We start from the raw sequence: 14,090 nt of genomic DNA on the forward strand, positions 1-14,090 counted from the left end.
CAGTGTCTGTGTGGGCTTCCTCCGGGTGCTCCAGTTTCCTCCCACAGTCCAAAGATGTGCAGGTCAGGTGAATTGGCCGTGCTAAATTGTTAGGTGTAGGGGAATGGGTCTGGGTGGGTTGCTCTTCGGAGGGTCAGTGTGGACTTGTTGGGCTGAAGGGCCTGTTTCCACATTGTAAATAATCTAATCTAATCCCTACTCTTTGGACTGTGGGAGGAAACCCACGCAGAGACAGGGAGAATGTGCAAACTCCACACAGACAGTCACCCAGGGGTCCCTGGTACTGTGAGGCAGCACTGTTAACCGCTGAGCCACCATCCTATCTTTGACCAGTAGCACCTTGTCAATTTCACAAAAACGGGACAATTGAAGGTGAATAATTATCTCTTTTATCCTGAAAGCAAATTCCTAGTAGCTTGACATTTGCCTCTGTAGTCAGTGTGCCAATGTCCGAGGGAGAGGTGGAGATAATGTATATATTCAACTTCCCAGGGTATTTCTCCCCCATTAGCAAGACCCTGAACATCATCCTCCCTCAGGCTCCCACTGCCTCCTCCATTCTCAAACCCACACAGTGTTGCAAAGCTGTGGTGAATTGCTTTCTCTTTCTCTCACCTCTCGGAGTTGTTTCCCATGTTAACTGGCTCTACACCAACAATATTTAGCTGAGAGTGCGATAGATAGATGGAGGTGGGGGTAATGGTGGTAGGTCGGAGAGGAGGGTGGAACGGATAGGTGGGAAGGAAGATGGACAGGTAGGACGGGTCATGAGGGTGGTGCCACGTTGGAAGGTTGGAACTGGGTTAAGGTGGGGGGAGGAGAAATCGGAAAACTGGTGAAATCCACATTGATCCCATGTGGTTGGAAGGTCCCGAGGCAGAAGATGAGGTGTTCTTCCTCCAGGCATCGGGTGGTTAGGGTTTGGCGATGGATGCGGCCCAGGACCTGCATGTCCTTTGTGGAGTGGGAGGGGGAGTTAGTGTTCAGCCACAGGGCGGTGGGGTTGGTTGGTGCAGGTGACCTAGAGATGTTCTCTGAAACGATGCACAAGGTGGTGTCCTACCTCCCCAATGTAGAGGAGACCACATCGAGAGCAACGGATAGAGAAGATGATGTATGTGGAAGTGCAGGTAAAACTCTCACAGACGTGGAAGGAAATTTGGGGCCTTGGATGGAGGTGAGGGGGGAGGTGTGGGTGCAGGTTTTGCACTTCTTGCAACGGCAGGGAAAGATACCAGGCAGGGAGCATGGATTGGTGGTGGGGGTGCGTGGACCTAACAAGGGAGTCGCAGAGGGAATGGTCTCTCCGAGACCACTTAAACTCCCTCTCCCACTCCACTAAGGACATGCAAGTCCTGGGCCTCCCCCATTACCAAACCCTAACCACACGATGCCTGGAGGAAGAACGCCTCATATTCCGCCTTGGGACCCTCCAACGACAAAGGATCAACATCGATTTCAACAGATTCCTCATCTCTCCTCCCTCCCACCTTATCCCAGTCCTAGATGCTGCCTGACCTGCTGTGCTTTTCCAGCGCCACTTTCTTCGGTTCCTGTCAATCAGCCAATTACATGTCTGCGTTGCTATCGTCCTCCCCACTCCTTGAGCAGTCAAACCTCAGCTTGCGGGCAAAATGGCTGGAATATTCATGAGTTCAAGAGGAGTGCTCACTCAAGGAAGTATGAGGTTTTTTTGTGAAACAGTGTGAGACACTGCACCTTGGCAAAGTGGCATTCAGTGCATGCAGGATGTTGAGAAACTTGACCCATCTTGCAGAAGGGAGATGGTCGAATTGTGGTAATTGTGGCCCCTTGACTGAGAATCAAGTGTTGTGACCATGGTTCAAATCCCACCTCCACAGCCAGCGGATTTTAAATTCTGGGAATGAATCTGGAAAATAAAGCTATTTGATTTATTGGTTTATAAATTGACATAAAACTGGTCTCAGTAAGAGATCGTATTATCCAGATTAGACAGGCAGTATCTAATCCCCATATGGCTCACTAATGTGCTTTAAGGATGGCAGATCTCCTTCTCTCTCAGTCTGAGTGTGACCCCATAGTAACATGATTGACTCTTAACTGCCCTCTGAGGCTGACCAGTCAGTCATTCACCTCAAAAACAACTGGGGATAGGCAACGCCCACAACCCAATCCATGAAATAATTCAAATAAATCTTCAGTGACAACTTCAGACTGGTCCAATATCCATGGGAACTAAAGCAGGCCAGCATGGATTCCATCCTATTCCCTGGATCCATGGCTCCCTGATGCAGACCTTCTCCAGGACCTTACAGCTCAGGCAACAGGGAAGAGCAGCAATCCATCAGGAACCTTACAGCCGCATGGGGAATGGCCGAATCGGCAAGACTGTGCCAACAATGCGGAGAAATAGACAGCGTTACATGACCTTACCAAGCACAAAGGGAGTTGGGAGCCCTTGTTTCAGATTCTCTTCAGGTTATTATGGAGATTCAGCTGGCAGTTAGGAAGGCAAATGCATTCATTTCAAGATGACTAGAATACAAGAGCTGAGGCTGCATAAGGCTCTGATCAGACCGCATTTGGAATATTGTGAGCGGTTTTGGGCCCCGTATCTAAGGAAGGATGTCCTGCTGTGAGAACGGTCTAGAGGAGGTTTTTACAAGAATAACTCATGGGTGAAGGGCTTGTCATATAAGGAATGGTTGAATACCCTGGGTCTGTACTCAATGGAGTTTAGAAGGACGAGGGAGGGATCTGATTGAAACTTACAGAATACTGAGAGGCCTGGACAGAGTGGTCGTGGAGAAGATGTTCCTACTTTTAAGAGACACTGGGATCTGAGGGCACAGCCTCGGGGTGAAGGGACGACCCTTTCGAACTGAAATGAGGAGGAGTTTCTTCAACCAGAGGGTGGGGAATCTGTGGAACTCATTGCCACAGGGGACTGTGGAGGGCAAGTCATTGACTGAGATGGACACGTTCTTGATTAATAAGGAGAATCAAGGGTTACTGGGAGAAGGCAGGAGAATGGGATTGAGAAACATATCAGCCATGATCTAATGGCAGAGTAGAAGCGGAGCACCAAATGGTCTAATTCTGCTGCTATATGTTACGGTTTATTTCAGGTAGGTTTCCTCATCCCAAATCCACACATAACTTCAGTTTGTCTCCAAGGAGCAACAAGTAATGATCTACTTTGAAGATCTGACAATGGTGACCATCACTTACATGCGAGATCACCAGCAGCATCTTTGTTAACTTCTGATCCACTGGCTCTCTTTCACACAGCAGAGAGCTCGATCAGTGGTTTGTTCTGTCGGACCCTGAAACTGACATGTTGGAATAATGTCCCTCAATCGTCTTCAATAGAGAGGAACCTCCTCTGGGACAGTCTGGCGTCAACCATCCAACAGGGCAAGTGTCACAAGGTGAAGCCTCCATCATGGCCCCAGGAAAGCTGGTCTGGTTTAGAACCTCACCATGCAGCAGGCCACTCAGCCCTTTGTGAAGCATCTATCCAATTCCATATTACAGTTGAATCAACTTGCATCAGACCATTCCAGATCACAACAATTCACTTGATGAAAACAATTCTGATCCTTTTCACTTTTAACTGGTGGCTCAGTGGTTAGCACTGCTGCCTCACAGTGCCAGGGACCTGGGTTCAATTCCAGACTAGGGTGACTGTCTGTGTGGAGTTTGCATGTTCTCCCTGTGTCTGTGTTGGTTTCCTCCGGGTGCTCCAGTTTCCTCCCACAGTCCAAAGATGTGCAGGTTAGGTGAATTGGCCGTGCTAAATTGGCCGTGCTAAATTGTTAGGTGTAGGGGAATGGTCTGGGTGGGTTGCTCTTCGGAGGGTCGGTGTGGACTGGTTGGGCTGAATGGCCTGTTTCCCATACTGTAGGGAATCTAATCTAATCTAAAAGCCAAATTATCTGAATTCTTGAGTGCTCTGGTTACTGATCCTCCCCATAAATGAGAACAGTTGATCAGATCACAATCCCTTGCAATATCAAATTCCTCCAATAAATCTACCGTTCACCCTTCCTGCCCGAAGCCAGTGGTTTTCATAAACATGAAGCAATGGTAGTCTAAAAATAGTATGCAACTCTAAAGCCAAGACCCACGGGGAAGGTGATGACCTGGCGGGTGGTATCGGCAATCAAGACACCCAGGTTAAGGTTCTAGGGACGCAGGTCCAAATCCCACCACGGCAGATGATGGAATTTAAATTCAGTTCCAGAATTAAGAGTCTAATGACGACTATGGAACCATTATTGGATGACAAGAGATATTGAGGCTTTGACCAGAAAAAAAGGTGTGGCTCAGGTACAGATGGGATCAAGGGAATCCCAGGAGCTATACAGGGTATACAGGAGTTAATTAAGAAAGAAATCAGGAGGACAAAAAGGGGGAACGAGATAGATTCAGGTGAAGAAGATTCAGGTGAATCTGAAGATGTTCTTTAAGTATATTAAAGGAGAAAGATTAATTAGAGAGAGAATAGGGGTCCTCAAAGACCAAAGTGGACACGTATGTGTAGAACTGCAGGAGGTGGGCGAGGTCCTCAATGAATATTTCTACCCTGTGTTTACCATGGAGAAAGACACGAACTCTTGGGAACTTGAGGAAGTTAGTGATCATATATTGGTGACAGTCCAAATCACAGTCGGAGAGGTGTCAGATGTGTTAGAATGTATGAAGGTGGATATATCCAAGAACACTGCAAGAGGCTAGAGAAGAAATTGCAGGGACCCTGGCTGATATTTTTGCATCATCATTAGCCAAGGGTAAGGTGCCAGAAGACTGGAGGGGAGTGAATGTTGTGCCTTTATTCAAGAGGGACTGCAAAGAAAATCCGGGGAACTGTAGGCCAGTAAGATGAACATCTGTGGTGAGTAAATTACTTGAGAAGGTTCTGAGAGATAAGATAGACATACATTTGGAAAGACAAGGTTTGATTAGGAGTAGTCAGCATGGCTTGGTGCGTGGGAGATCATGCCTCAGAAAGTTGTTAGAGTTCTTTGATGAAATGACCAGGAAGGTTGATGAGGAGTTCATTAAGGCCTTTGATAAGGTTCCACATGGTGGGCTGCTCTGGAAGGTTAGATCACATGGAATCCAGGGCCAGCTGGCAAATTGGCTCCACAATTGGCTTGATGGTAGGAGGCAGAGGGTAATAGTGGAAGGATGCTTGTCAGACTGGAGGCCTGTGACTAGTGGAGTGCCTCAGGGGTGGCTGCTGGGCCCATTGCTGTTTGTTCAAATATCAATGATTTGGATGAGACTATACAAGGCATAATTAGCAAGTTTGCAGATGACACTAAAATAGGCAGTATCCTGGACAGTGAGGAAGGTTATCAGAAATTGCAGCAGGACCTTGATCAGCTGGGGAAGTGGGCCGAGAAATGGCAAATGGAGTTTAACATCGATAAGTGTGAGGTCTTGTGTTCTGGAAAGTCAAATCAATGTAGGAGTTTCATGGTGAATGGTGGGGCCTTAAGGAGTGGAGTGGAACAGAGGGACCTTAGAGTTTAGATGCACATTTCTCTGAAAGTGGGGTCCCAGGTAGACAGGGCAGGGAAGGCAGCATTTAGCACACTGGCCTTCATCAGTCAGGGCATTGAGTATAGAATCTGAGAAGTTATGCTGCAGTTAGAACATAGAACATAGAACATTACAGCGCAGAACAGGCCCTTTGGCCCTCAATATTGCGCCGATCTGTGGAACCAATCTGAAGCCCATCTAACCTACACTATTCCATTCTCATCCACATGACTATCCAATGACCATTTAAATGCCCTTAAAGTTGGCAAGTCTACAACTGTTCCATGCTCTTACTACTGTCTGAGTAAAGAAACTACCTCTGACATCTGTCCTATATCTATCATCCCTCAATTTAAAGCTATGTCTCCTCATGCTAGCCATCACCATCCGAGGAAAAAGGCTCTTACTGTCCACCCTATCTAACACTTTGATTATCTTCTATGTCTCAGCTAAGTCACCTCTCAACCACCTTCTCTCTAATGAAAACATCAAGTCCCTCAGCCTTTCCTCGTAAGACCTCCCATGCATACCAGGCAACATCCTAGGAAATCTCCTCTGAACCCTTTCCAAAGCTTCCACATCCTTCCTATGAGTTTTGTACAGCTGCAGCATGATCTCATGGTTCCGAAACTCAATCCCTCTACCAATAAAAGCTGATACACCATATGCCTTCTTAACAACTCTATCAACCTGGGTGGCAACTTTCAAGGATCTATGTACCTATACACCGAGATCTCTCTGCTCATCTACACTACCAAGAATCTTACCATTAGCCCAGTACTCTGCATTCCTGTTGCTCCTTCCAAAGGAATCCCTCACACTTTTCCACATTAAACTCCATTTGCCACCTCCCAGCCCAGCTCTGTAGCTTATCCATATCCCTCTGTAACTTACAACATCCTTCTGCACTATCCACAACTCTACTAACCTTAGTGTCATCCGCAAATTTACAAACCCATCCTTCTACACCCTCATCCAGATCATTTATAAAAATGACAAAAAACAGTGGACCCAAAACAGATCCTTCCAATACCCTACAAGTAACTGAATTCCAGGACGAATATTTCCCATCAACCAAAACCCTCTGTCTTCTTTCAGCTAGCCAATTTCTGATCTAAACCGCTAAATCACCCTCAATCCCATGCCTCCATATTTTCTGCAATAGCCTACCGTGAGTCACATTATCAAATGCCTTACTGACATCCATATACACCACATCAACCACTTTACCCTCATCCACCTGTTTGGTCACCTTCTCAAAGAACTCTAAGGTTTGTGAGGCATGACCTACTCTTCACAAAATTGTGTTGACTATTTCTAATCAACTTATTCCTTTCTAGAGTATTATAACTCCTAGCTATCTCTTATAACGCTTTCCAACACTTTTGCCATAATTGAAGTAAGGCTCACTGGTCTATAATTTCCAGGGCTGCCTCTACTCCTCTTTTTGAACAAGGAAACATTTGCTATCCTTCATTCTTCTTACACTTTTCCTGTAGATAATGACAACATAAGGATCAAAGCCAAAGGCTCTGCAATCTCCTCCCACCTTCCCAGAGAATCTTAGGATAAATCCCATTTGGCCCTGGGGGCTTATCGTTATGCTTTCCAGAATTGCTAACACCTTGTGAACCCCAATCCAATCTGGTCTAGTAGCCTGTATCACAGTATTCTCCTCAACCACATTGTCTGTTTCTAGTGTGAATTCTGATGAAAAATATTCATTTAACACTTCCCCATCTCCTCGGACTCCACGCACAACTTCCCACTATCCTCGATTCACCCTAATCTTATTCTACTCATTCTTTTATTCCTGATATACCTACAGAAAGCTTTAGGGTTTTCCTTGATCCTATCAGTCAATGATTTCTCATGTCCCCTCCTGGCTCTTCTTTTCTCTCTCTTTAGGTCTTTCCTGGCTAACTTGTAACTCTCAAGCACCCTAAGCCTTCACATCTCATCCTAACACAAGCCTTTTTCTTCCTCTTGACAAGAGATTCAACTTCCTTAGTAAACCACGGTTCCCACCCTCGACAACTTCCTCCCTGTCTGACCAGTACATACTTAGTAACTGTACCTGGTCCTTGAATAAACTCCACATTTCAATTGTGACCATCCTCTGCAGTTTCCTTCCCCAGCCTATGCATCCTAAATCTTGCCAAATCGCTTCATAATTGCCTTTCCCCCAGCTATAACTCCTGTTCTGTGCTATATACCTTTCCATCACTAAATTAAACATAATTGAATTGTGATGTACTGGATTGTGTGTTCGGTTTTGGTCACTTTGCTATTGGAAGAATGTTATTAAACTGGAAAAAGTGAAGAAGAAATTTCCAGGGATATTGCCAGGATTCAATGGTCTGAGTTATAGGAAGAGGTTGGACAAGCTAGGACTTTTTTTTAAAAGATACGTGTAGGAGACTGAGGGAAGATCTTGTAGAAAAGTGTACACGATCATGAGAGGCATGGATAGGGGGAGTGGACTGCATCTTTTTCCCAGGGTTGGGGAATCGAGGACTAAATAGTTTAAGGTTAGAGGGGAAAGAATAAACGGGAACCTGAGGGGCAACATTTTTACACAGAGGGTGGTACGCATATGGAATAAGCTGCTAGCAGAAATGGTTGAGGAGAGTCCATTAACAACAGTTAAAAGGCATTTGGACAAATACATGGATAGGACAGGTTTAGAAGGATATAGGCCAATTGCAGGGATAGTGTGGATGGATAGTTTGGTTGGCATGGACCAGTTTGGGCCAAAGGGCTGGTCTATGTGCTGTCGGACTCTATAACCCATCTGATTCCCTAATGCCCTGGCTTCAGGGAAGGAAATTTGGCCTACATGTGACTCCAGGCCCACATTGACGTGGTTGAATGCCTTCTGAAACAGCCGAGCAAGCTGCTCAGTTATAACTTTCAGTTCAAGTCACAAATGGTTGGCATAGCTCACCATTACCTTTTCCAGGAGATGGGCATGACTTAGCCAGCGATGCCTACATTCGGCAAGTGAATATTTCAAAAAAGTGAAAATGGAACAGACTGCTGAGAGCTCTCCCTGTCTCCAACACTGCATTATTGTTACACAATTACAGCATCCACACAACCCAAACGACCCTAAGCAGCAATGAGACAGTTTTATAAAGACCATTTAAATGCCCCCAATCATGCTGCTTAATACTGAAGCAAACATTTGTCTCTCTAATCCACTCAGGTCCTTCAAACAATTGGACTGTAGCATTAATTTTATAATTTTTACACTTTTGCTTTGGCTGAACAATTCACCGATATTTGGTTTTAAAAAGGTGCTAAATGCTCACATTTAGAATTGGAAAAGCAGCAAAATATAGCCAGGGTCTTTTACCCGGGGTGGGGGGGGGGGGGGGGGGGGGAGTCCAAAACTGGAGGGCATAGGTTTAAGGTGAGGAGGGCAAAATTTAAAAGGAACCCAAGGGGACAACTATTTCACTCAGAAGATGGTGTGTGTATGGAATGAGCTGCCAGAGGAAGTGGTGGAGGCTGGTACAATTACAGCATTTAAAAGGCAACTAGATGGGTTTGTGAATAGGAAGGGTTTAGAGTGATACGGGCCAAGTGCTGGCAAATGAGACTAGATTAGGTTAGGATATCTGGTCAGCACAGACAAGTTGGGCCGAAGGGTCTGTTTCCGTGCTCTGCAGCTCAGAGTGAAACTCCGATGGGTTTTATTTTGCAAATGTGGAGTGGAAGCTGCTGGTGTGGAATCAGTGGATGGTCTCTGGGCTTCTTAAACCCTAGTGTTACTCCAGGTAACTTCCAGACTCCCTCATCCTACATCGGCAAACCTCTGAGGTGACCCGACATCCATCTTAAAAAGCAAGGAGCTAAAGCGACAGCAAAAGGAAAGGTGCAGTCAGACTGAGGTGACGAGTCAGCCCAATGAGATTGCAACTCACTAATCCCTAAAATTAATACACTCGAAAGATGAACTTCAATGTCAACCAGAGATTTCAGTTAGCCATCCCTACACAGTTGCATGAAACCAGACAGAAAGTTTATTAAAAATGTACTTTTAATTATTCTGATTGACATTTACAGTGAGGGGGATACACCCCAGCCAGTAAAACACATTGTACCTCTAACTGTACATTAAAAGCCAGTATCTAACAATCGTTAAAGGCAAATTATTCAAATTATACAGACAGCAGCCAACGCCATTTACAGTCACTGTGCATGAGTACACTGCTGTAGGAACAGACAGACAGTGGAGTTGTATCTCCAAGGTGAGGGTGTTCCTGGGTGTGGAGTGACTTACAGAAGACTGTTTCTCCCCATCACACAGATGGAGACATTCCCTCTTGTCACCTTCCTCTCTTGTACATGAGCAAGCCTGGGTTAATCTCAGAGCTGGAGACTGGCAGATTCTCGCCCCTCAAGCCTTCACAATTCTTCTGCCACCTCCTACCACTGGAGTGGCCTCACCTTTGAGCAGAAAACAACCATTGTTTTTCCTGCAGGAGGAGACCAGGGCGCTGGTTTTTAAAGGGGAGGGGGTGGGGTGAAAGGGGGGGGGGGCAAGGGGAGAGGTTGGAGGTTGGGCGTGTGCGAGTAGTTGGTAAGGCCATGATGAACCCACTTCTAATTTCTTGCATTGGGAAAAATGAACCAGTAGTTCTTCACTATTCCTAAAATTCCAAAATTTTGTTCTTTAAAAGACAAACAAAAATCCCCTCCCACTTGACGCCAATGAGACCCTGCAAAATGGTCCCAGTTATCAACGGGCTTTTGCCCGAAATGTCGATTTTGCTGCTCCTTGGATGCTGCCTGAACTGCTGTGCTCTTCCAGCGCCACTAATCCAGAATCCATTTATCAACTGCCAGCTCAAGTGAGGAGTGATACGTCACCCATGACAGCGATAGCTCTCCATACAACTACCAGCAGTATCATAGTCTCCAGGGCACGGGACTGAACATCGTTCCAGACACACAGAAGCAGAGACCCAGACACACACAGAGGCCCAGATAGAGACAGACACACATAAAAGCAGAGACCCAGATACAGACACACACACACAAAAGCAGAGACCCAGACAGAGACACACACACACACACACACACACACACACTGAGAACCAGATAGATAGACAGACGCACACAAGCTGAGACCCAAACAAATACACACACTCGCCCAGATAAACACACACACACACACAGAGACAAGACAAATATGTACACAGACCGATAAACATACACACAGACAAAGACACACACAAGCCAAGATTCAGACACACATACAGAGACAGAGACACATGAACTGACACAATCTCTCTGGAGGTGATGGTTTCCCTGGCTGTCTAGTGGAGAGTGAGCAGATGGCAGCCTTTCTACAAAGGAGCATTAAGTGACCAATTGATTGCCGTGCTGCCAAGAGACTGTGCAGAGATTGTCACAGAACCCCCCACTCCACAGAGGGTCTCAACCCAGACTTGTCAAATAGAGAGAGACAAAGAAAGTCTTCCTCACGGAAGACGGGAAAAGTGTGTTTATGTTTAATCTCTCTCACCATGCAGCAATACTCTCACCCTGAGGGACACTGCAGCTGCACAGCCCCCGACCATCAAACACATCCAAACAGGTGTGTGTGTGTGTGTGTGTGTGGGGGGGGGGTGGAATAGTGTATACTATGCACGGACACCTCGAGCTCACATAGACTGCACTCCTCCTTCTATTTACAAATCTATGGATAACAGGGTTAGACAACACCTCAATCGGAGCAAATTCAGGGGAGTATGGCCCCAGGGACTGAAATACAGCCAATGCTCAGAGGCCCCGTCATTCACCTTAAAAGAAGCTGTTACAAAAACATTCTGAGAATGTCAGGAATTTGAACTGGGATACTCCTCAATCTCCATGCTGCTGACTGACTGATTCCACTGCCTCTGTCTGGATTGTTTCCCCTAGCAGAGAGAAACATGAAGGAAAACTGCTCACTTTTGGCCAAGCAGAGATCACAGCTGATTCCAAACAGGCTGGAGGTCAAAATTCAGGTAAACTGCATTGGGGCAGACAGGTGAGGGGCAAGGAGGTGGGGGCAGACGGCTGGAGACAGGGACTTAGGGGGTGGTTGGGAGAAGGGAGGTGTGAGGAGGGGGTGTTTGGTTGGGAGTTGGGGTAGGGGAGATACAGAGGGTGAATATTGGAAAGCGAGTGCAGGAAAGCTGACACATGAACACACCCAGTGGGTGTACAGGACACTGCCACTGGTTGGGTGAGGGGTGAGGGGATAGACATGACTGACAACTTGTCTCTCCAATCAGGGAGAAACATCACGTTGCTGCACGCCACGAGGACAAACCACAGCCGGGAGCTCGGGAAAAAGTAACCCCGGCCAGTTTGGACCAACTCCCGTGGTCCTGACCTCAAACCCGCATCCCCCTCCCCATGCATCCCCCCCACCCCAGCTGGGAAAACCAGGCTGACAGACACATGGCTCACAGGACATGGGAAAGCTCAGGCAATTCCTCAACTCCAATTCCCTCCCCGGATAACCAAACCAAAGGCCACTTAAGGATGGCACGGTGGCTCAGTGGTTAGCACTGCTGCCTCACAGCGCCAGGGACCCAGGTTTAATGCCACCCTTGGGGAACTGTCTGTGCGGAGTTTGCACATTCTCCCCGTGTCTGCGTGGGTTTCCTCTGGGTGCTCTGGTTTCCTCCCACAGTCCAGACATGTGCAGGTTAGGGTGAATTGGCCTTGGGAAATTGCCACATGGTGCCCAGGGATGTGTAAGTTAGGTGGATTAACCGTGGGAAATGCAGAGTTACAGAGATGGGGTGGGATGTTCTTCAGAGGGTCGGTGTGGACTCGATGGGCTGAATGGCCTACTTCCACATCGTAGGGATTCAATGCTTCTATGTACACGTCCACTGTGATCCCCCTCTTTAGATAGAAGATCGCACGCACGCACACACGCACGCACCTGGTGCCTGTAAAGTCTTAAAAAGAAACAGAAGAGGAAAATGCTGATTGCAGAGACTGGAATACTTTCAGACACCCATGTGGTACAATGGGCACAGAGTAAAGCTCTCTCACTGCTCTGTGCCAGTATCATGCCACAACCTCATGGCAGCCCCAGTGCCCCCACTTTACACATGGTAGCTCCTAGGGTGACCCAGAGGTCAGGTCGTGATTCAGAAACCGTTTTGCACCCTGGGTCAGTATTGATTAGGAACTGATCTGGAATCAGTCTCTGATTGGTCTTTCACCATCAGTTCCTGGCACAATCCATCCCCCACCAAAGTCCAGCCCATCCAGTGACCATGGCCCTTCCAGGAAGAGAGTGAAAGATTGGGACACCCCCACCCAACCCCCCCCCCCACCGTACCCGAAGACAAATTAGAAACGCGATGAACATGTACACCCGTAGTGTCAATTCCAGTGGGACATCAACCCCAGCAGGCACCTCCTCCCTCTACCCCAATCCTCCACACCCTCAACACAGTTGGTGCTTAAACGTCTACCCTCTCCTGCCTGGATGGTACCCATTCCTCACCAGGGCTCTGCAGCGTTGCACCACAAAAAGAAAAGGAAAATCAAACAGGCATTTTCCCTCCCCTACCACCCACCCCCCCCACCCAGAGATAGAAATTCGTGAAAGGTTTAAGGAAGACAATAAACTAACTCCAGCAACAAGTTCTTCAGTTCCTTGACGGAGCGGCAGCCATCTGACGAGGTGGTGGTGAAGGTGCGGATGGCAAAGTCTTCATGGTGGTTCCACAGTGGTCAGGAAAGGAGAGGGGCAAGTGAAGTCAGTTATGTTGTGGAGGGAGGGAGGGAGGGGACCAGATTCAGAGGGAACCCAACTCCCGGCGAAGACAGAGGAGGGGGAACGTCACAGGAGAGTACAGGGACAGCCGTTGGACTCTTTCGAGGGCTTGGGTTGTGGGCTAGGTGGACCCTCCAACTCCTGAAATTTCCTGTTGGGAAGGATACAGAAAGGAGTTAACATACTCAACTGACATCATCATCAAACTCGGAGGGTGGGGGGGGGGGGGGGGGTGCCGCCAGAGAGACTAGAGAAAGCATATGAGGCAATGACTCTGTGCTATTATGCTAATCCAAAGACTCAGGTAAGTTCTGAGGTCCCAGGTTCAAATCCCACCACAGCAGATGGTGGAGTTTGAGTTCAATTAAAAATAAAATCTGGAATTAAGAGTCTAAAGATGACTGTGAAACTATTGCCTTGGGGTGGCATGGTGGCTCAGTGGTTAGCACTGCTGCCTCAGTGCCAGGGATTCCAGCTTTGGGCAGCTGCCTGTGTGGAGATTGCACATTCTCCCTGTGTCTGCGAGGGTTTCCTCCGGATGCACCGGTTTCCTCCCACAATTCAAAGATGTGCAGGTTAGGTTAATTGGCCATGCTAAGTTGACCATAGTGTTCCAGGATGTGCAGGTTAGGGGCATTAGGCAAGGGTAAATAAAGGATAATAGGGAAATAGGTCTGGGTGGGTTACTCTTCAGAGGATCGGTGTGGACTTGTTGGGCCAAAAGGCCTGTATCCACACTGTCGGGATTCTCTATGAAGAG

General features: G+C 47.3%; 1 protein-coding gene across 1 annotated transcript in view; it reads right to left on the reverse strand.

The window, feature by feature from the left end:
- Positions 1-12,296: 12,296 nt before the first annotated feature.
- LOC122542118 (ras-related protein R-Ras2-like) overlaps positions 12,297-14,090 on the reverse strand; it is a 41,715-nt gene continuing 39,921 nt past the window's right edge. Inside the window, exon 6 of the mRNA XM_043679506.1 lies at positions 12,297-13,481. Within this exon, the coding sequence (XP_043535441.1) occupies positions 13,397-13,481 (85 nt within the window). The 3' untranslated portion in view covers positions 12,297-13,396. The remainder of the gene's footprint in view (positions 13,482-14,090) is intronic.

The sequence above is a fragment of the Chiloscyllium plagiosum genome, chromosome 39 (genome assembly GCF_004010195.1).
Source record: "Chiloscyllium plagiosum isolate BGI_BamShark_2017 chromosome 39, ASM401019v2, whole genome shotgun sequence".
Classification (NCBI taxonomy): Eukaryota; Metazoa; Chordata; class Chondrichthyes; order Orectolobiformes; family Hemiscylliidae; genus Chiloscyllium; species Chiloscyllium plagiosum.